Source organism: Ammodytes marinus (assembly GCF_949987685.1).
Source record: "Ammodytes marinus genome assembly, chromosome: 21".
NCBI lineage: Eukaryota > Metazoa > Chordata > Actinopteri > Uranoscopiformes > Ammodytidae > Ammodytes > Ammodytes marinus.
In genome coordinates, this window is record NC_137225.1 from 22,079,346 (window position 1) to 22,103,206 (window position 23,861).

Consider the following 23,861-nt stretch of genomic DNA (forward strand, 5'->3'; position numbering starts at 1 on the left):
CCTGTGTGTCACTATCCTGTGTGTCACTGTGTTTGGGTGATTTACCAGAAGGAATAACAGGAACGATAGATACCTCCTTAAAAAAAATGACATTGGCAGCAAAAAAAAAAGACATTACTCGTAAATTGGTACAGGTAGGCCTTTTTTCTATATAAAAAAAAAATGTCTAGAGATCATTAAAGAAATCCAATAATTGTACATACTACCCTTTCTGCGTAGTTGGCAAAAAAGATATGTACTTACCAAGATGGAATAATGGATTTATTAGTATTATTAACTGTGCCTGGCTGTATTGTTCTGTTAGTTTTTGTCAATTTTCTTTCAAACAAATACAAATGTAAGTATAAAAAAAAATGCTCATCCTATATGGTATACTCACTTTTGGAGAATCTGGGTGGGTTGTCATTGACGTCGCTGAGGGTGATGTTAATGGTGGTGGTGCCGGCCAGACCCCCCAGTTGGCCTCCCATGTCCTTGGCCTGGATTAAAACCTGGTACTGCTCCTTCACCTCTCGATCCATATTGGGCAAGGCTGTCTTTATAACCCCTGGAGTGTACGGCAAGATGGATGGAAAGTACACATCATAAAAGGGGGGTTAGGAACAGAGGAAGAGGAGAATATATAGAGCAGTGCAAATGGATGGATGGATTGATGGGTGGGTGGGTAGATAGATAGATAGATAGATAGATAGATAGATAGATAGATAGATAGATAGATAGATAGATAGATAGATAGATAGATAGATAGATAGATAGATAGATAGATAGATAGATAGATAGATAGATAGATAGATAGATAGATAGATAGATAGATATATGTTGAATTCCCGTGTCTGTACATGTTTTATTATATTTTGGTTTTATATTGCTCAATCACTTTTGTTTTGGTTTTCATATGGCTCTGTCACTTTTATTTTTAGCTCAACCTCACACTTTATTCATCCCAAAGGGCAAATCAATTTTGACAGTTCACAGACCATATACACATTTACTAACACACAGTAGACAGACACAGTTAACTTCAGTTTTTTTCCATGCCAATACAGCCCCATTGATAGATAGATAGATAGATAGATAGATAGATAGATAGATAGATAGATAGATAGATAGATAGATAGATAGATAGATAGATAGATAGATAGATAGATAGATAGATAGATAGATAGATAGATAGATAGATAGATAGATAGATAGATAGATAGATAGATAGATAGATACATTTCCGAAAAAAACATCAGAGGGGATAAGGTGGTCAACATAACACATTTCCTGGAATTATGTTGTGACGCAAAATGCACGATTTAACTCTACAATGCATAAACATATTTCCACCTAAGCAGCTTACTGAAAATAGAGGTCATTTCACAAACTAGAGAAACACTTGACATTCACTACGTGACTCTCAGCGAAGCCACATAATGATTCACTTGACGATCAGAGACCCTGAGATCAGAGAGCGTTTGTATAATGCTAGATTAATGGCTATGGGTCAGTGGGAGGTTGCCTTGCTAAAAGGCAAGCGGGCAGCACAATATGGTGTGGCTGCTCACTTTCAATCCTCCTCATATTCTATTACATGACAGGAGATGTAAAGGGTTTTTTTTTTATCCAGACGCCCGTTGCATGTGTAAATTATTTTTTGAAGGTTCTGTCATTGTTGTTTTGAAGTAAAACAGTCTGTTAGAGGGATAATTCTGTGACATGCATTGGAGATATACTCATTCTACCTCCCAACTTAATCACCTTGTTTCCCTCTCTCGTGGATGCACGTTTGTAGATAGACGCGGAGCCAGCAGGCCAAACATTTACTTTAACAGTTTGATTCGTTCGTCTTTTTCACAGTATGCTGCACAGTAAAGCCGGAGCGGATGACAGGCACAATCAGCGACAGATTCCGCTGCATATCTGCACCGCGTGATGTGTATGAACCAATTTCCATAGGCTTTGAACTGTCCCAGATAGCAAGCCAGCAAGCAGCTAACCCGCTAAGGCAAAACACTGTCTGAATACAAAAGGTATTTCCCATTTAGAGTCGCTCACTACCCCTGCTGCCACACTACAACCTTTTTTTTTTTACTGCAATTCCCCCTCCTATGACACCATCCGCCTAACACTGCAGGTACAAACAATGTGGAAATAAGTTAATAGCAATAGCAAGCCTATGCTGTGCTGTGTTGTTTATGTTTTGCTTCCAAAGGGCACTGCTTTAGCCTAAGACAAGACACTGCAGGAAACAACATTGTTTTGTACAGTACTGGTCTGTTTTTAGATGTTTGGCTATTTTGCTTCCATAACTTGTCTTCATCCATGCATGCTAGTATGAATACAAGGTCCAAAATGTACATGTATGTGTTCATTTTACTAAACCCTGTCTGTTTGCTTCTGTACATTTCTCCTATTCAACCATCTGTACACTGACATTATCTCAACATTAGTTATTTTTCCCAAAACTCTGACATATCAACTTCTAAAGCACTTACATCAACTTATCATTCCTTGATAATTGTTAGCACTATTCTGAAGGATATTATGGAATGATTTGTCTGATTTATGTATCCAAGAAATGTTCTGAAAAAAGCTTTGGACCCTATGTTGTAAAAAATGAAATACAGATTTGAACTCTGGCTCCATCCATCATCTAGATTGTTAGTTTGTTAACGATATGCAAATGTATGCATTATTAGTCATATATTACCATATTTGCATATTTATGCTAAACATTTTGGATACAATTATAATACAGAAACTAATTGTTTTAATGTACAGTATTTAATCAGTTGGGCAAAGTTTCATGATGATATTTATAAGTTCAAAAACGTTCCCCTATTCAACTGCAGTGTCTCACCATAACTTAAACATTTCCCAGAACATTTACTTCTGTCAGTATCGTTTGCAGCCAAGATTCAGAAAGTCCCTGGTGGCTTTCTGAGATCATATTTTGCTTCCTGATGCTGAATCTGTCAAGTTTGTGGGTTTGCCTCGACATTTTGATGTGTTGCAAAAAGTTATGGCATTTCTCTACCCCGGCAAGCAAGAAACTACCGAATTTAGAACCGGCGTATAAAAACTGACAATGTTTTTATCAGGCTGTCTGCAAACCATATCTCCCGAATGTTTACCTTCCATTCCAATACTTTCTGACCATAATAAATGTTGGATATTAGGGGCTGTTTGATAGAAATTCAGTTTTTTGATACAGAGTCCCTTTATTTCATACCTGTCAAATAAATAATTCACTCTCTTTAGACAGGAGAGCATGGTGATGATTGGTGGCATGGCCCAGGGGTCAATTCTGGAACCAGTTTTATTCGTATTATATATGCCTCTGCTCTGGTCCACACTTTATCACGCACGCTGTTTCGAAAAACCCTCAATCATACATATCATTCAGAAAACTAATGGCCTGGATAACCCTATTTCACTGCCTCGCCGGAAAAATCGCCAGGTACACATGAAAATGGAGGTGCTTATTTTTCTGACACTTCTTGACACTTATTTTTCGCATAATCTAAAGTACAAACATAAATATGTTTATGAGCTTCCCATGGACTGAATCGCCATTTCACTATTTGGTCACATAAATCAGCTGTGGGGAGGAAGGTACTTTACCTGTTTTAGGGTCGACAGAGAAGTATGGCTGCCCGTGAATGATGCTGTATACCACTCTGGCACTGTTTCCGTAGGTGGGGTCATCTGCATCCGTGGCTGTCACTTGCGTCACATACGTCCCTGTGGGGAAAGAGCAGGAGGTGGAGAGAGAGAGAGAGAGAGAGAGATAGAAAGAGAGGCGGAGAGAGAGAGAGAGAGAGAGAGAGAGAGAGAGAAAAAGAGAGACGTATTGACTTTGACTCAATTTGTTTTCCTCGGGAGACTGAAACCTAAACTCTTTGAAGTTCATCAGTCTGCTGAACGATCTCGACCTGGCACTGACGAGTGATGAATCACAAGTGACACGGCTACGACTAATAACGGAACAGTCAAGGTCCCTGATACAGAGTGTAATATGCATAGGAGTGTGGAGTAGAAGAGAATCCCTGCATTCCACTTCCAATCCCCATACTTCCCTGCTATTTAGTATGCCAGAAAAAGATTTAGCATGTCCCAATACATAGACGCCAATTGTAGTATGCTGAAAATACATAAATGCCCCACTAAATCCAATAGCATGTTGGAGTGTTTGTCTTTATTCTCGACATTTCTCGACATAATGGGAAAAAAAAACTTCCTTATCTGATTTTTTTTCTGTCCCGTGGCCCTAAAACTCTTCTGTACTTTAGTATGTACTGTAGTAAAAAGATAAAGTATGTGATTTGCAACACTGGGAATGTGTTGGGATGTTGCTGATTGAATGGTTTGATTTGTACATTTGGAGCACTACTAATGGGTCTGACCACTTAACGATTTTGTGTATAAAAACGGGTGCAAACTGGATTTCAAACTGGAACGGTTTAAAAAATAAATAAAAAAGCTCTTGTGTGACCATTCATTAAACAAAGCCATCATTAAGAAACAAATGGCCTGGGTAGGATCAGTATAATAGGGGTGGCAGTTCTCCAAACTCCTGCAGTTACGGAGACAGAATAATTACTTGTTGGAGATTTGGCTCATCCCCCTTAACTAACTGGCGGCGACAACACTATTAAATTAACACACGGTCCTTATTTACCATGGATCTAAATGACCTAATGTCTAGTTTCCACTGAGCAGTGCAGTTCGGTTTTGGTATGGAACGGTAACCCTATAGATTTGGCTTGCATTTCCACTGTCTATTGTACCGTTACATGGTAGGTGGAGTATATTTCGGAGGGCGATACCCGTGGCAGCTACCTAATAGTGGCATCATAACAGCGGAACACAGTGTCTGCCAATGAATCCAATGATGGCAAGCATGTGACATGGTTAGCAATGGGCTGTGTGCCAAAACATGTCTCTAAACACAAGATTTTTCACTATTGCTGATGTGATTACACATGGCAGTTGATCTGTTGCATGGAAATGACTATTATGTTAGCCAATCAATGGACTGCAATATTCACCCGCTTGGGACCCTTTGAGATGCCTTGGCAACCCAATGGAAGGGTGACAAAATAGGTAAGGCACTGTTCGCTTATTTTGGTACCCTTCCCAAATTTTGACAGTGAAAACACAAATAACGTTTGCCGTACCGTACCAAACCGAACAGAACAGCCCAGCAGAAACAGATACTAATCCGATTAAATATTAAGTACATTATATTTAGTTCCAGAACCGTAATCAACAAAAAATGTCCCTGTATGTATCACATTCCTCTATACGGTAAGCTTAAAAACATTATTATAATGTGTCAAATATATTACAGCTGCCGGATTTGCAGGGAACCAGGGGGTTTGGCATTTACATGGCCATTTCAAATTCTGGTAAGCTCCTAGTCGCCTGTAAATAAGTTCCCGTGTTGCAAATAGGCTTTGGCCGTCGGAGCAGATGCTAACAATGGCATTAAAACATTAGGTGAGAAGGATTAGTGTCTGAATCCCCCTCCCCCCATAACAAAGCCACACATGCCTGATTAGATACACACCAGAGGAGGATACTGCATTGTGTTCAAAGCACATAAACAACAGATGAGATGATACACTGACACCTTTTTCATATTGGCAAAAGAGGAGAGAGGAGAAATCAGCAGAAATCGCATACAAAGCTCAGATGAAGTGAAAGTTTAAGAGCCTGTTAGCGTGGCTGACACCCACGCTTTTTCAATGTGACACAGGCAACAGCCTTTATCCCAGGTTGGAGGCATTATAGACAACTGTGAAAAACATTCTATTCATGCAATTATGGAAATCTGCGCGTGTGATTGAGAACTGTGGAGGAGGGTATGACTTCAAAGGTCATGGCTGGTAAACACATGAGGAGAATGCAGAGCGGTTTGGAAAAAAAAAATATTATCTATCGGTATTGTCAGACTCAGCGCATTCGTCAAATAGTATTTCTGGTTTGATAAACAAACTAATTAGCATAGCACAACATACATACACATATTGTATATAAGAATAAGATAATATTTAGTGAAACCAACAGATTAATCCGATTGGGAGAGGGCTCGAATGTAAAAGTCTGATATTAACTATTTAAAATGCAGACAAGGGGTGAAGTCAACTAAATTTATCAAGCCCCAGACATGTTGTGGTAATTATTTTTTTCTCAGGCAACTCTCCGAAATACTTTTTTACTAATCTGTCACTTTCTCTTAATGCTTCAGGGATGAGATAATTGCTTAACAACTCCAGAAAAGTCACTGGATTATTGCCATGAGTGATTATGAAATGTCTAGCCATAAAATACCAGCCATTGTCACGAATTTCTCTCTTTTAGTTTGTTTGCTTAGCCCCGCTAACAGAAAAAAAACACCCACGGGCGTTTTTCTCACCAAAGACAATAATGATGTAACAAACACTTAATCAAATAATTGATCCCACACACGTCTGCTTGGTATAAATATTGTTAGATACTTTACCGGTTGGCATTTCCTGCAGCACGAAACCTACTCACAACTTGCAGGGGGGGCTATTTAAAAACTCACAGAAGATTTACCAGCAAATATATTTACGACAGCGCGATCACTCTGCATAATGTGGTAATATGAATAACTAGGATTTTTTTGTGGTGATGATGACTATAATGAGTGACAGTGCTAAAACCCCCTCCACATAATTGATCAGTCGCACAAGAAATGAAAAGCCAGATTATGTCATTGTGGTCATTTCAAGATACTTGCTTGGATTTTAAATTAATTATTTATAAAGGCACTACTGTGTTACAAACTGGAAGTATGGAGTTAAAGTAAAAGTAAAAGTTAAAGTAAGCAAAATGGTACTTTTAGCTAACTTCCTGTCAGTGACTGCAGTTAGCAGTCCCCTCCCTCGTCCCTACGTCACCACATTAATGCACTGCAGTCTTCAAGCAGCGAGTTATCTAGCATAATCTCCGCCATTGTAGGCGCATAAACATTCCCCCCTCTGTCACTCTCTGCGCGTACACCGGCAGTGAGACGTGTGGCAGTTTGTAGCGTTCTCTCTTCTGATTGGACATCAGGTTGTGGGATAGGCCTACTCTGAAAAGTTTATTTGCCGATTACATGCAGAGCGGATGACTAAGAGACCTGTGTTATGAAGCGTGCACACAAAATAAGTGATCACTGTATGAATATAGAGTGATTTAACATGTATATTAACATACATATATCGCTCACTTCACCTTTAAAAGGAGTTAGAAAGTTTATATTGCAAGTATCACCTAATGAAATGCGCTACCCACTTGCATTATGGGATAGTAAGATCCAAAGTTGTTGAGGCATGACTCATACTTGGGCAGGATATCTCTGTCGCTGCATTACTTTGACAAAGTATACAAATGTTTGAAAGTGACGCAGTAGCCCTTTAAAGATAATGGCTAGTATCCATTCATTGTACACAACAAAGTAACTGGCAAAATTAAATCATGATAATAAATTAGTTATGTTTTTCATATCATCAAGAAGGGAACCATTTTTAATTGTTTGATTAATTCACTTGAAAGCAAGTCCAAGCGATTATCTAAATTAAGGTTAATTAGTTTCGTGTTTTGTCAATTATCTGAATTAAAGATCTCCTTGATTGATTATGTGGTTGGTTGTTTTAAAGCTAATCTCTGTACCCTGCTTTCCATGGTCCCACCAGATGCCTTTTTGATACATTGGAAAGAGCCTCTGATACAGTAAACTGTTGCAACACCTAATGATTTACAGTGTTCACTTGGGGGGCTGCGCTGTGTTCCTGCTTGCCACCCCCACCCACCCCCCACTCCCCTTTCCCTCCAGAGAGAGAGTGCTGATTTTGGGGTTTTTTCAGGGATTCATTGCCACACAGATCATGAGGAAAACCATTCTCCCAGCGAATTACCTTGATCCGTTCTCTCTCCCTGGGGGCGGATGTGGAAAGATAAAGCTGTGATATATTCTCAGGGCACGCCAAGAATAACTGGTGCTCTGAAATGTCAAAATCTGTTGTGAGTGTGTGTGTGGGGGGGGGGGGGGGGAGTAATGTTGCCCCCTCTGGTAGTACCTGTGATGCTACTGAAACTCAACTTTTGTATAAGTGGGGAAAAGACAAAAGCTTTTCAGTGCCAAGAGTTTCCAATGATTTAAGGTGGGACACTGCAGTGCTTTTTTCAAGCACTGGTACATTTTGAGTTTGTATGGGCTATTCTGCTCCCAGACTATGGGTCTACTTTCAATAAAATGTCCGGAATGTACATCTAGGTGTTACTTTTACCTTACCATGCTGTTTGCATCCATATAGTTCTACTATACCACCTCTATCTGCCATTATCTAGATGAGAAAATGCATACTTCAATACACTTTACATAATCATTCTTAGCACAATGCCAAATTCTATTACAGAAGGATTTGTTCATATGTTGTTAATTGTCTGATTGCCTGAAACATTTTAGTCCCTTTTAGATCACAGTTTGCATCCTGTTGCCGAGACTGTCAGTTTGCTGGTTTCTCTGATATGTTGATATGTATCAATAAGTGATGGCATTCCTCCACCTATGGCAGTAAAGTAACTACTTAATGTCGATCCACTGTACAAAAATCAGACAATTGTATCAGGCATTCTCTGGTGTCTCTTTCTTTTAGTGGACAACTTCCGAAGGACACACTCACCTACTGGGGACATCTCGGGGACGCTTGCCCGATACGGTCCCTCCAGGAACTTTGGCTCATTGTCGTTGATGTCTTGAACCTTGATGACGAATTCCGACTCGGGCTCCAGAGGCCGGTTGGTGTCTGAGTCGACGGCCTGGGCGCGTAGGGTGTAGTAAGGCTTCTCCTCCCGGTCCAGACTCCTTAAGGCATGGATGTCCCCCGTAGTTTGGTCAATTGTGAAAATGGAGCCGGCCCCGTCCCCCGAGAGAGTGTACTTCACCACACTTTCCCCCTTATCCAGGTCAGTGTGTAGCTAAAAAGACAAAAAGAAGAAGAAGAAGAAGAACAAGATAGGTTGAGTTGCAAACATTGGCACAGATAATGATTCATTGAAAGCACTGGGGAAGAGCTGTCACAGAAAACGCTATCTCACAAGGACAGTTAAGGAAACTGACTGCACATCAAAGAAGGAAATTCACAATTTTTTTTTTCTGCAAAGATCTGCAAAACACTAAGAGTCGTGAGGAATAAGATAAAATGATGGTGCTTTCAGAACGTTTCACAGATTAATGAGGCTAAATCTCTCATAAATAATAGATTCTCTCTGAGCAATTACACTACGGTGATAAGTCTTCAACATCGTGGAATCGTTTCTAACTCGAGCATGAATCAAAAAATCCCTCTCTTCTCATATAAAGATAGGAGATGATAGGCAGGTTTTTTCCTCTCTCTCTTTATCTCTCTCTCTCTCTCTCTCTCTCTCTCTCTCTCTCTCTCAAAGTGGCAAAGATCAGACTGTGAAAACTTGTAGTAAATAGTCCTTTTTCCAGATGAGTCATTTTGAATGCCTTCACCTGATAGTGGAGGTTTGTGTGACCAGATCACTCTCAGCTCAGTTGCAAACATATGATATCAATACTCCTGTCAGAAATAGATCTTCTGGACCTATCTGTGTTAATATAGGTCCAGGAGCCGAAGCACCTCTCTTTGCACTGGACAAATACATTCTAGGCTGGTGTCAGAAAGCTTATTGATACAGTCATGTGTACCTCCCCTGGGGACATTGGCCTTCATGTTCAAGGCTTGATCAAATATTAAAAGGGCTTTAAAATGCAACGCGATCATCACCATATATACTGTACATGGGTATGGATTTTTGATGTCTTATCAATGGCATGGAATTTCCACCGACACCATTGAAAAACATGAGACATTCCAGGAGACGAGAGGAATGCAGTATAGCAGAGTCAACACGAGTGCATGCTTGCTCTGTGCAAAATGGATTCATGCCCTTTATTCAAAAACATGAGATTTACGGAAGGCCCAGAAAGGCCATGCTTCTTTTCATATAATATAAGGTGCCGTTATCGCAAGATCTCAATTTACTTTAAAACGATAACAGTTTGTGATTACAAGTTAATGAATGTGCGATCTCAAGAAAACTGATATTATATTAAAAGTTATGAATGTGAATAAGCTTTGTGACCCCTTGATCACAAGATGAACTGTCTTGTTATCCGGCGAAATATTTCTTGATAACAGAATCAAAAACTATTTACGAGTATGGACGCTCTTGTCTTACATAGAAATACCTCTCTAATCCTACACCTTGTTATTCATTTGGGCCTTTTTCTAGCACTGCTTAAACAGAATAAGCTATGCTTTTGGATTGTAACTTGTGTGGTCAAACTTTAGTCCTGTCCTTTAACCATTTTCGGATTTACGACCATACTATCCCAAAGAATTAGGTCTGCATTGGGGGATTTTTTTTTCATGTCCAATGAATGCTTGACATTGCGTGCCCTTTGTGTATGGCAACAATCTAAGACCAGAAATGAATGCTTACATTTTCATATTTTCATTATCTTCTAATCCTCATCTATTGTATCTGTACCAGACTTTGTGTACCAAAGCCATCATAGTCCACTCATTTGAACCATTGTATAGCTGCCGTGCACTATAGGCAAAGACAACTGAATCCACATATTTACATTTTATTATTTTGTTTCTAATTATGTCCTTATTTTTCCCCCACTGATGAATATAAAGCTGTCGTGGCTTCCATAGCGAGGGGAGAGGACATTTGAATTGCAGCTTTAATTTCCCTGCTGCAAGTTACGATTCTAAACAACCGGGGACACGCAAACATGAGCACTGACACACACTGGGAGTAATTGGTGAGTCAGTGTAAATTGCCCCTTGCTCACAAACATAGCATGGCATCATAATGTTCTTCACCCATTGTGCATTATTCATTGCTATTCAAATGAGTGTGGCACATATTTTTAGTTCATAACCCTTTTGGGGTGACAACTAAGTCCCAAAACATTTTATGCAATGAGCTCAAATTCTGCAATGTAAATATGAATAATGTGAACACTATGCCCCTCCACAAACTAAATGCAATCTGACAATAATGTTAACTAGATCACAAACTTAACTCTCTGTGTATACTCCCTCACTATATAGCGTTACACACTTGTTTAGTCCATGCAGGTTTAACATTTATGCTCCTTACTTATTATTTTGTTGGTAACATTGCACATTTTGGGAAGATGATACATTCTATTTGTACAGCTCAAGCCTGATTCATATGCAGTGCCAAGCACCCCTTTTTCAAATGTGTACCAACATCAATGTGTTAGGGGTAGGGCTAGGCACCAGAGCTACTTTTTACAATAGTAATAGGTATACTGTATTATGATATACAAGTTTTATGAGTTGTGATGCTCCACTCCAACCCATTATTGACAACTGGCAAGTCACACCATCCATATACCAAGTTTTAAATTTTTATAGCATTTTATGATGAACAACTGTCGGCTTCTTACAGGGAAAAAACAAAAGTTTATGTTGGGCTATTTATCTCACTCGCTTTTTCATGGGTCTTGCCAGAAGTCTTTATGCCCTTTATACAAGGAGACAAAATGAGGACAAGAGGGAACGGTTGGAGGATAGTTCTGCCCTTGCTTTAAATAAATTGGAAATTGGCAGCCATTGTTTCTGTCAAGTGTTTAAGCCAAGTTCTACCTGCCTGCCAAGAAGTGCACATATCGGTGGGAGCTCATTATGGTTAAGGCAAACCTACTGTTTAAAAAAACATTTAAAGGCTAAGCCAAATATTCACTTTCAGGTTAATTTATGTTAATAACAGAGAAGAAATCCATTGTTTTTAAACATTTAGGTTCATAAATCTATTGTATCAGACTCAGTACAGCCTTGGAGCATTTCCATGATATATTTGGTCTTAAATTGACAAGGTTTTACTAGAATAATCCACCAATAATTACTTAGTTTCAGAAGTTTTTTTTTAATAAGGTTTTTGAATCCTTAAATAAATGAATATGGGATGTCTAATTCACTCTGTCAATGTTGATTAAATAAAGTATTTGTTGATTAAAAAAAAACATGTGATTCATTTAAAGAAGTATTTTTTTTATTTAAAAATCAATACAATGTTTGGTGGGCCAGTTCTCCCTTTAGCTGTGCGCACTCCCGCGAGATGCGCGCCAGTTCTCGTCATTGCACCTGTCAGAGTTTCCGTCCTCACGTCACGACATTTTCGAAGGTAACCCAACAAACAAATGCACGCGCACAGCATTTATCCTCGCTGATAACTTCGCTAAGAAACGGTGAAAAAAGAACCTGTTACAAGTGTTACACCTGCTTGTGTCACGTTGTTGAACGGACGACAGTTGATACAGGTTGCGGAGGAGGAGGAGAAGCAGGTGTGTGAAAGCCCCAAATGAGAGAGAGAAGAGGCGCATGGAAAGTAATAAGATGCAACCTGAGTAGCCTGCCTACAACGACGTCTCAAAAAATAAAAATCCCTGAAAGTTACGTTACTGAAACGCAAACTGTAATTCCTCTCTTTGAACTACAAAAAATGAAAGCCATAAACCTAACGCAGGTGATGCCAACAGGGACACATGGACGTATTGAATACATCATGGCTGAATCACATTATAGAACCAAGCTATCCAGAGCAAAAATGGATTCTTGTTTTCCACCTGGACTTTTTCAAAGGATTTCACTTTGGAGGTGAACTTCAGCCTTTATTACATATTCCTGGTGGTTTCAACTTTTAAAAAATGGAATGATATGGATTATGGACGGAGTTACATGTGGCCTGCATGGCTGAAGACTTCAAAAGGTAGGCCATGACTCTTATTATACTGTACACTGTGCTTTGCTTGGAGGCCACATTGCCTGCCTGCCTGCCTGCCTTTCTTTCTTTCTTTCTTTCTTTCTTTCTTTCTTTCTTTCTTTCTTTCTTTCTTTCTTTCTTTCTTTCTTTCTTTGAGCCATAATTCACTTTTCTGTTGGTTGCTGAGAGCCTTGTAGAGCTGGTAGATAATCCATTAGGTCTACACTCAATCAACCTTACGTGGGAGTGCAAGTTGTTCTTATAAAGCAATTCCTTAACTAAATTATCCATCAAGATGGTTTATACAAGTTTTTAATTGTCTTGTTATGCATGTTCTGACAGATGTTATGCAGTCATACACAGTTTACAGCAACATAGATTGGTGTATTTTACTTTGTTTGCATTTGACATATATCAATTGGAAATGTAATGTCATTAATATTAGGAGATTTAGTTCAAACATATTGCCCATAGTTAAGTGCTTGCCTGGGTGTAGGCGTGCGTTTGGCAGAGAAGTGACTCAATGCTGTTCTATAATGTTTTATTATCTTCCATGCTGTGCTATGTGTTATGCTGTGTGTTTTGCTGTCTGCTGTGCTAATGCTTTTTATGCTTTTCATTCGTCTCTGTCTGCTTTCTTTGTTTGCTGATCATAAATTCTTCTATCGCAATGTATGTATTATGTGATGCCATGATTTATTTTCCACTACACGACACATCCTTTGCAACATGTTGTGAAACGTCATGTTATACAAACACACATTTGGTATGTATGACACAAATTGAACGGCTATGTTGACGGTTTTGCACATAGATGGAATTCTGTCCTGGATGGGATATTTTATTACTTTTCTCTCCGGTACCATTTTACTGGTATTGGTCGCTGTACCACCGGGCTGCATTTGTATGTGCAAGTATTGTTTTGTCCATACTGCTGTGGCAGTGGCACCCATGTTGTTTGTGTGGATATATAGTATTGTTGCTTATTAATTATGGACAGGTTTTGTGTATGGCCGTGTTGTCAGACACATTAAGGGAATACTTTCTGCTGTACTGGCTGCAATAATTCATCACTTGTCGCTATAACATTGGTGTAGTTCAATAATGAGTCATTAGCACATATTCAGCTGGGCTTTGGTTTCAACAGAAATGGATTGAAACAGTGCCTGTACTGCGGAAGTGTTAATGGTATTGTAGTGACACAAGTGCAGGAATTTTGCCTTTAGTGAAGACTATTTGATGGCAAGTTGGAAATGTATACTGTGATGGTTTTGGCCGGCCCGGGCATCAATTTAACAGCAGCACAGATGCAACATTCTATTTAATACCTTTTATATTTACATAGGAACATATTTATATAATTTTTAATTCCAACTTTTTCCCATATTTTCCAGTGATGCTTGGCTTTATGCTGTTGTGTTGTTATCTTGGTCATTGTATCACTTGCTTTTCCCAAAGTGTGTGTGTGTGTCTGTGCTTATGAATACATTATGCCATCCTTTTGTCTACCTGTTGCAGGGTTGTTGTCAATGTTTGCTTATTTTTTTGGTTATTTTTTGTTTATGTGTTTGTTGATACTGGGCAGAAAGACAGCCCCCTCTCTTATTAAATTAGCCCCCAACAGAATACAGTTTGGAAGTATAGATCACAGTTAACGTTAATTCTCTGATTGAGTGAAATGCCATGTCTGTAGGTGAAGCACACACACACAAGAGTATTTCATATGTTTTGTTGTTATCTTAAAGGTTATAAACCATAACTTTTGTAAAAAAAAAAATATTGATCCTCTGACTAAAGTATGGGTTTTGGTTGTTTTAGCCGTTGATATTACAAAACACAATGCATCATCCTACAGCTGTATTTTCCCCCTGAGCCTAATGGAAGAGAGAGCTATTTTCTTGTGGGCCTTCTTAGCTGTCAGCAGTTACTCTGCTCCAGAGTGTTGTTGCCCTCAGGCGCTCCCCACAAACTTTTGCTTACACGTTTTTCCCCGGTCTTTAATAAAACGCTGTGTGCATCCCAGGACCTCTATGTCTTAGTCAGACCAGTAAAAGGCCATCCTGCTGTTGAGTGTTCTGCACATTTATTATCCCCTGTTCCTTCCTATTGTCTAGTAAACCCTTTATCTTTCTGCAAACACTTTCACAGTATAATATATACTTATTTCAAGATTTTAGTGTTGCAGACTTTTTTCTCGTAATCTTAACAAATGAATAAAAATGGGTGAAAAATAAACTCATTGCTGGCATTATAAACACATGGATCCACACTGTCCAATCTTGTATAAACTGATACAAATTGCTTGCAACAGACAAAAGTTGCTAAGCATATGTTTGAGATTTGTTGAGCATTTTTAATGCTTTTCGGTTTTTGATTTTCGGTATATTACAATATGATTATCCTTCCAATGAAATCTATACCTTGTAAAGCTGAAACAACATAGTTCTGGCCCGCTCTTGAATAATTAACAGTGTTAGCATTGTTAGCTTCACAGCAGCATTGTATATTACTTTTAGGTGTTCACTAAATGCTGTTCAGTCTTGAATAATCTTCAAAACAAATTAAAAAAAAAATAACAGAAGGATTCGGCATCAGTATACTTATGCATGTGTGTGCTATTGAATGAATTATCTCAAATGCATGATTAATGGGGAGTTTATACATTGTGTTGTCCTGACTGACAAAAAAAATCAAAGCAAACTTGGAGCCTATTTTTCACATGTGCAGTGTATTCAATGCAAATACCCAGGAGAGGCACCTGCTAATCGAATCAGAAAATGCACAATTAAAGATGAAAAGGAAATGCAAACATAAAAAATAATAGGCATGTTTGCCCATTAATTATAAGTGCGAGTTGACTGATCTTAATTAAAAAACCCATTAGGCTAACAATGGTAATCAGTTATATAAAAATGATTCTTTATTAGCTAAGCAGTCACAGGCTGCTTTTCAACTACAATACACCCAATCAGGTTCAATAGGCAAGAGGCACAAATCACAGCAAGGACCTTGTTAAGAGAGTATGTCAAATGAAAATAAGTGTTTTTACAAAGAAGAGGGGGGAAATGTCCTATTTCTTTCTTGTTACTGTTGTTTCCAATTTATAATTCATAAACCAGCAAAGCACAGTGTATGTATGCCAGATTCCAACTACTAGCAAACACACATTTGGGTTGCAATAAAGCATGTGCAGAATGACTGGGAGGATGATATGCGGCCAAATTATGGCGAGAATGTCTTTCGCACTCTACCCCATTTTTCACGATAAGCATAATTAGCAAGATGCTCCGCTCAGGGTTGAGAGTTGACATGGCGGCTATAAAAAGAATCAGGTAGAGCGAGGACAGAGCTAACAAGACTCCCGTTACCATCCTAACTAACGCCATCTGTTTGAGGAATTATGTTTGCATTCAGGATTTTTTTTTACCCCCAGCCCCCCCCCCCCCCCTCCCTCTCCCCTCTGATCATTGCCCACTGTTCACACATTTTCAAGATCCAGGAAGTCTGTTCACCAATTCAGACTGTTTAGTTTAGGGCTTATTTCCAACACACGTTTCAGTAATCATGACACAGTTAGTAGGGTTGTATAGCTTAAAATACTTTACAAGTACATTACATGCATTGATTAAGTTGCTGTCCTTCATTTAGGCTGTTGTTTGCATTGAGTTATATTGTGATGTGTTCAAGCGCTGTAGTTACCTTAAATGACTATTTTAAGGTAACCAACCCTATTTCCAGGTCTGGCTTTAACCTAAATTTGCCAGGATTTATGTCTTTTAATGGACAGGCAATAGATGATAGCATGGTTAAACGCTGTGACCTATAATTTCCACAATCTTCTCTCTCCTCTAGCCATTAAGCAATCTTGACCTATCTGGATCAGTTTGAGGCAATGAATCAGTGGTGTGTCGTCAAAACAAACACCGGCAGCAGGCACATTACTCATCTCCTATCAGCTCAGGAATACTGCTATTTACCCCAATTTACTCAAGTATTGGCCACAAATCAGGAAATTGCTAACCCATTTAGCACTTGGCTTTCGGGGGCAGTCGCATGCTAAAGGCAATGATGGTGCCTTACCAGGAATGCTTGGCTCTCTGAGAGATGGTGTTGTGCCCTGTGCTTACTTTTCAGGATTTTTGCAGCTCGTAGCCCTCCTCATTGGCTACGCAGTGAACCTGCACATTGATTAATTTGAGTGATTTCAAAAAGGAGAATGTAACCAACCTCTGTAGAAAATGCTGTAATTGGATTTTCTGCAAACTGGGATTATGCGAGTGAGCCCCCCTCACAGGAATGCATATGGAAGCCACACAACTCTTGCTGATAGTGGGCCAAATGTAGTTCCTTTTAAAAAAATAAAATAAAAAATAGGTCCTAGCAACCCTGCACCAGCAAATGCATTTACAAATCAGTAAACACTATTGGGAAAAAAAGGGTCAGTTCGTAGTTGCTCTTCTCATCTTTAAATGCATTTGAAAATATCAGCGTGGATTATGTAATTCAATATCCATTTCATTGTCTGCTACAGTGTGCTATTCTTTTCTCAGATCTCTTTTAATATTTTTTTTTATGATCAGAAATCAAAGGGGAACATGCATCATTTGTATACAGTATATGTTGGTTCATATTGGTGACCTTAGTTTTACATCATTTCAATGGAGTACTGTTCTGGTTTCCATCTACATCAATGGATACCGTATGTCCACCCTTTAGTTTCCATCCTATTTCATTTTATCTGTTTTCTTTTATGTCTATGTAAATAACTCTTGCCTTGTATTTTCTATCTTGTAAGGCACTTTGAGCTGCATGTATTGCATGAGAAATTCTATATTAATATACAGTTATACTTATTTCAATATAGCCAAGCAAATCCTACAGTAAATAAGTACAATTTTCTTCCTTTATCCTCCATCCTTTGCCCACTCCTGTATTTTATTTATTGTTTTGGTTCTTGTTGGTTATTCGGTTTGACATGTTCCCTTCAATACAACAGCTAACCATTCAACCACTGTCACCAAAAAAAAAAAAGAAAAAAAAAAAAAAAGCCCTCGTATGTTGACATATGTTGTGGGTTGCTCCAGGTCTGTGCCTTGTCAGCCCAGTGTCATGGCCGTGTCACGACTGTTGGCTGTTTGGTAAGTTTGCACAGGGTTATTTGAACCGGAGCAAGGCTTGCTGATGGAAAAGAAAAGCACTGTCACATAGTGCGAGCTTATTATAGCTGATCGATATTGGCTTTTTCCTCGCGAGCCATTTCTTTGCAGCTGACAGCTCCGAGCTCGCTATCTGGGTTGTGTCATACCTCAGTCAGGTAATGGGGACGGAGGTGGAGAAGGAGTGCACACATACACACACCCACACCCACACAGATGGACGCTGCTGTACCGGTGGAAATGCAAACACAGGAAATGTTTGTGTGTGTGTGTGTGTGTGTGTGTGTGTGTGTGTACACTATAGAGAGAGAAAATAAGAAAGGGTGGAAAAGATGGAGAGAGGTCAAAATGGAATAGATTGACAGATATAGCCGTGGGTGTGTGTGACAAGAACAGATTGAAGCAGTTGAGTTGTATTCACCAGTGAAACTGTATTAGAGCAATTCAGCGCTCGGTACAACGTCGCATTCAGTTGCAAACAGGCATTCATCTAAACCCAGACATATGCATTCACTATTTGTACTGTGGGTGGATGAACTTTGTAACCATATAGTCTAATATAACTTTATACATACTGTTGAAGGAAGCCTGCCAATGACTGCTGCTGCAATGGTTGTGCATTATCCACAATCAAACCATCTGGAATCTTGAAACTATTTACCAGGTCAACAATCGAAATAATTCAATACAATTGCAGCTTTTACCATACATGCCCGTTAGGTTGCCTCTTGCATAGCAAATTACATGGTGTAAGAATGATTTTTGACACGTCACATCAATGTACATGATTGTTATTGATCTCGGTGAGCTCTCGTATAGGGTTAAGGCTTGATTCCCCTTTTTTCTCATATCACACTTGATTAAACAATATAGTGATATTGATACAACATACTAGAATGCAATTTTCTACCCAGAATCACAAACACTAGAGCCCATCAATGTCAAGGACCAACAAAAAAAACGTTGACCAGGGTCGTAAAGTGATACCGATTGGGGCATTAGCACGCTGTTTGGATATATGATCCAGGCAATTCAGGAAGAAAAGTCCATTAACCCGCCAGGAAAATGAAATATATTTCACTGGCAGGACAGATGAATGGCGTCATTACCTTTTTTATTTCAGCTGTTCTGTTGAGAATTCATAAATCATAAATCATATACATACCATTACAATTGTAGATAGCCCCCGACCTCTTAATATGTTCTAACTAGCGGCTGGAACCTCGCCCACACCTAACACATAATGTTCAGGGGCCGTATTCACAAAACATTTTAAGGCTAAGAGTAGGTCCTAACGTGCTGATTTAGGAGTAACTCTCAAAAATAAGGGGCGTTTCACTCCTAATTTTAGGACTCCTAACTTTTTAAGATAAGTTTAATTCACAAAGCATTTTAGCGCTAAAACTAGCTCCTAAATCTATGAAAAGCTAAGAGTCCTCGAGAGGACTCCTAAGTCACTAAGAGTAATTCACAGACAACCATTTGATGGCATTTTGGAGAGATTTAATGATAGTGAGCTTAACAAAAGGTACCTTTAATAACTGTGAGGGTTTAATGATCTTAGTGAAGTTATATTTAGAAAGTAGACACATTTATATGTATTATATTCATATATATATTTATTAAGTTCCTTTTCCTGCAGTTGCTTTGGGTTTACGATGCGCTGAAAGTTACTGTTGGTGTCACGTTTGGGTTTAATTTCGTACTAGAGTAGGCCTATAGCCTATGTGGCGCTTCGCAGCATCTCCTCCGTTCCACAGGTCCGCTGTCTGTATAGGTGCTCGTCTCGCCTTTTTCCTTCCGCATGCACTTTACGATTTCGCCGGCTGTTGTTTCCAAATTGTGAATTTCCTGGTTTGTCGCTGTCTGACTATTGCTGCATAGTCGCCGTTGAGAGAAATACAGTGAGAGTGCATGGCGTGCAGCTGTTCAATGAGGATATTTGTCCCGATTCAAATCATTGTAAAATGTAAAATGAATAGACCTATGTGGCGCTATTGTAGCCTATAGGTTAATAGTGAACGAATGTGTGGGAAACCCTGCAGTATCTTGGTTTCATGTTAAATCAGTGTCACTTGTCATTAATTGTATTAAAAACTCTTAACTTTAATACAGCGACACGATATGGATATCTCCCACAGTGTTTCTATCATAAATTCACTCTTAGCTCTCATTCCCTTTCAGCCAATCACTGTGGGCATAGAAGGTATGAACATGACGTCATCCATAGCAACAGGGTCAACCCCGCCCCCTCATTTTAGCTTAGTAGTCCCTCCCATTCCTTAGTAAAAGTTGGTCTTATCAGCTTTGTGAATAGGTTTTAAGAAATGACTCCTTACTAAGAACTTTTAGTGCTCCTTAGGAGTACTCTTAGCGCTAAGATAAAATGTTTTGTGAATACGGCCCGGAGAGCAATTCTTTCAAATTACTTTTGAAATTGATTTGACGAGGAGTTACTTCACACTTTGACTTTCTTTTAACGGTAATATCTGTGTTTTTTTATTCTTTACATACAGTATTTTACATAGTCTGCAAATTTACTGCATTTTCTTCTACTGGCATTCAAAACAACTCTGCATGCCAGCAATGCTTAGCTATAGGTCATTGAATAGACCTGCATAGATCAGTGCAAAGCAATCAAGTTATGCAGCCCGTGATTTAGGAGTAGAAGGTAATTAACTGCTGGCTTTCAGTAAATCCCACTGAAGTATTTTACAACATTGGCTATTATCATCATTGCATAATGTGTAAACAGGTTAGCTGCGTTTAAATGGGCCTCTTCAGGTTTTTAAGCATTGTACAGCTACATTCCAAAACATTTAAACCAAACCATATTTAACAACGTGGAACTGGCCGTCACTAGAAAAGTCTGGTGAATTTTCATATTGTCAGAGGATGGAATCTCTCTTTGTCGAGGGGGGGGGGGGGGCATAAGTCTTGTCGGAAAGGTTTTTATGTCCTTCTTATAGGTCCTCATTGAAAGATTAAATTGCGGGCTCCCACGTCAAGTCGTAAATCTCAAGCCAGATACGGGGGGGGGGGGAACTGTAAGGGAAGATCCATCAATAAAAAGAAGGATGGTCATTCCTTGTCAGGCAGCGAGCGAGGGAATAAACAAGTTGTAGGAGGGGAACAGGGGGCTGCCCTTTCTAGCAAAATGTGCTTTATTGACTTGTATTCAAATGAGCGACCTTTTTGTCTGCAGGTGTGGGGAAACGGGGCAATGGAGCATGCCACATTGCATACCATCACATGCTCTATTGCAATAAAGGGTATACCGAGGGACCTTTTTATCCCCTCCCCTTTTATAGGTCCTTAGTGTGACTCAATCTAAATTGATTGGATTTCTCTTTAACCTTCGGTGCAGGTGCTGTTATGGGTATGATATCTGCTCCCCTGAACTTAATGGCTGCAGCCTTGGTGTGCTTTTTCTTTATGGAAACTTGAAGAGATGGCCCCGGCTGTTTTTTCTTGCCAAGTGTATAATTTGTTTTGTCCCCTTTTTGAGAGAGTTTCTGATGTTGATTTTCTACCAAGTTCCCAAAAAAATATGCATGTGTATGTGCGGATTTTTGTGAGAGGTAACACATTGGAGTATCTCTAACAACGGCCAAATTATATATTTTTTTTAGACACAGTGAGAACTTGGAGACCAGGAAGTCCTTACCTGGGTCCAAACACTCATCAATGGGATTCCAAATGATAGGTTTGCTCTAGCTCCCTTGCTTTTTTTTTAAACCAATATCTCTCTAACCCCTCTTCCTCAAACACAAAACACATCCTTTTCTTACTTGTATATCAAAGGTTTTTTGTCCATCTTATTGCTGGCACAGGATGGGTCAGTATAAAATAGTAGACAAGCGCTGAATTGTATTTTCTTTGGCATGCTTTGAATTCCTTCCACATACATCACAATGAGACACTGTATAGCCTGATATGTTGTCAATACAACACTGCAGCTTCTGGTAAGATAAAAACCCTCCAGGACATTGAATGAAGGAAAGCCATTGGAGATGTGTTGTTTTTTGATTGCACCTCCATCGGCAGTAAGCGGCGGCCATTATAGTTTACCATTATTTGAAATTCCAAGTATACAGTTCCTTTTTTTTTAAATCGATCCTGAATTGCCACATTTACTGTAATGCTGTGCAAACTATGCCAAATGGCATTTCATGACCGGTACTTTCAATGAAGATAGGATGGAGGAGGCTATAGACAGAAATGCAAGGAAAATAGGTGCCGGACTCAGCCGAGAGTTTAATAGAGAGTGAGAGGAAGCAGCTTGGCTCTGGATATATACAGCCAGAAACGCTAATGGCCGATTTCTCTTGCAGATAATCACCGCTCAGCATAGGAAAGGCCTCAGCATTATCCAATAGTGAGTGCACATGGGTTGTTACATCAAGCCCTTTAAGCCTCCGGGGATTTAATTGCTAATAAGCAATAACAAATGTGGTCGTCATCAAAAGGATATTGTCGAAATGTGAATGATATTAAATGCACAATGTTGGTGCTCTAATCAATACGTTATGGCGATCCCTTTGTTTCTTATGCGACGGAATAAATAGCCATGGGATTTTAAAAGTGTAGAGGGAGAAGACATAATGGTTTGTTGTTTTCACACCTGTCTATTTATTGTGTCATTGGAACTAGGAAGCTCACCACTATTGCAACCTTGCAGTTAACTTGAACACGTATACTGTATAGGCAAGGCAAGGCAAGTTTGTTTATATAGCACAATTCAGACACAAGGCAGTTAAAGTTTAAACAGCATCTTTAAATAGAAGTAGAACCATTGTGCTATTGATACATCCATTGTATTACTGAAAACAAACCGTTTCATTCATTGTACATGGCCCAGAGCCTCTTGAGCCTTTTATGTGAAATATTAATTGACCACTTTTCAAAAGTAGTTCAGTTGCCCTTTGAGCAAGCCCTCCAAGCAGTTGCTTCCATATTAATGCTGTTAGCAGGGACAAGTAGTAGTGCTATAGAGATCTTGCTTATTATGACCTTGTATAGGTATAATATACTTAAGTACCAAACAGGTAACATAATATGCAGCACCCAGTTGTCCCTGTAGGTTTTCTAACACTCATTTGATGTTTTTGGTGTGTGCCATTCTAACTTCCTTGAAGACAACACTATATACACGGTGAATCTCAATTCAGGGGTTACAGCCTACGAAGGCTGCATTTGAAGACCGATTGCGTCATAGCGGCGCGCAAAGGCTTGTTCCATTTGCAAGGCTCCTTCATATGCGGCCGAGAAATGCAGCCTTCGTTTCACGGTTTTGAAGGCTGCAACAGATGGATCCTTCCCGGCCCAACATATCCCAAGATTCATTGCGTTTTTTTCAGAGATAGCATAAAATAAAAATAACAAAACAGCAACGTGTTGCTCATCTTCTTAACTTTTATCTTCCTTTCTTTTTTTCTTCTACTTTTTTTTCTTTTCGTCTGGTAGGCAACTTCTTTTTCTTTTTTCCTCCGTTGACAAGGCTGTCTCCGTTGGCAGCAATCAGGGTTGCTTGGCAGCACAGGAGCGGCGAGTTGTCACGCAAGGCAACGGCTTGTTACGCAAACCGGAAATGCTCGTAAACGGAGACCTGCGGAGACCGTCTCGTTTAACAACGCTCGTTCGGCCTTCGAATCGGCCTTCACAAGCTATAGCCTTCATAGACCGAAGGATGCGGTCTTTGGATTGGGATATAGCTACAGTCTGGCAAGGTGTATTATGGTGTGTGTGTGTGTGTGTGTGTGTGTGTGTGTGTGTGTGTGTGTAAACGATATCAATATGTTACTGTTCATGTAATTTTTCACTTTGTTCTGAAATGATGTTGCATGCATTAAATGGTAATATAACCAAAGTCTAAATTAATTCCCTTTCATT

General features: G+C 39.3%; 1 protein-coding gene across 1 annotated transcript in view; it reads right to left on the reverse strand.

Annotated features, from left to right (window-relative positions):
- Positions 1-23,861, reverse strand: part of LOC307268120 (cadherin-12-like) — a gene marked incomplete at its 3' end in the record, with an annotated part of 71,112 nt that overhangs the window by 42,383 nt on the left and 4,868 nt on the right. The window contains exons 2-4 of the mRNA XM_080050643.1: positions 8,685-8,979; positions 3,610-3,729; positions 380-547 (exon numbers count right to left, since the gene is read on the reverse strand). Of these exons, the coding sequence (XP_079906769.1) occupies positions 380-547; positions 3,610-3,729; positions 8,685-8,979 (583 nt within the window). The remainder of the gene's footprint in view (positions 1-379; positions 548-3,609; positions 3,730-8,684; positions 8,980-23,861) is intronic.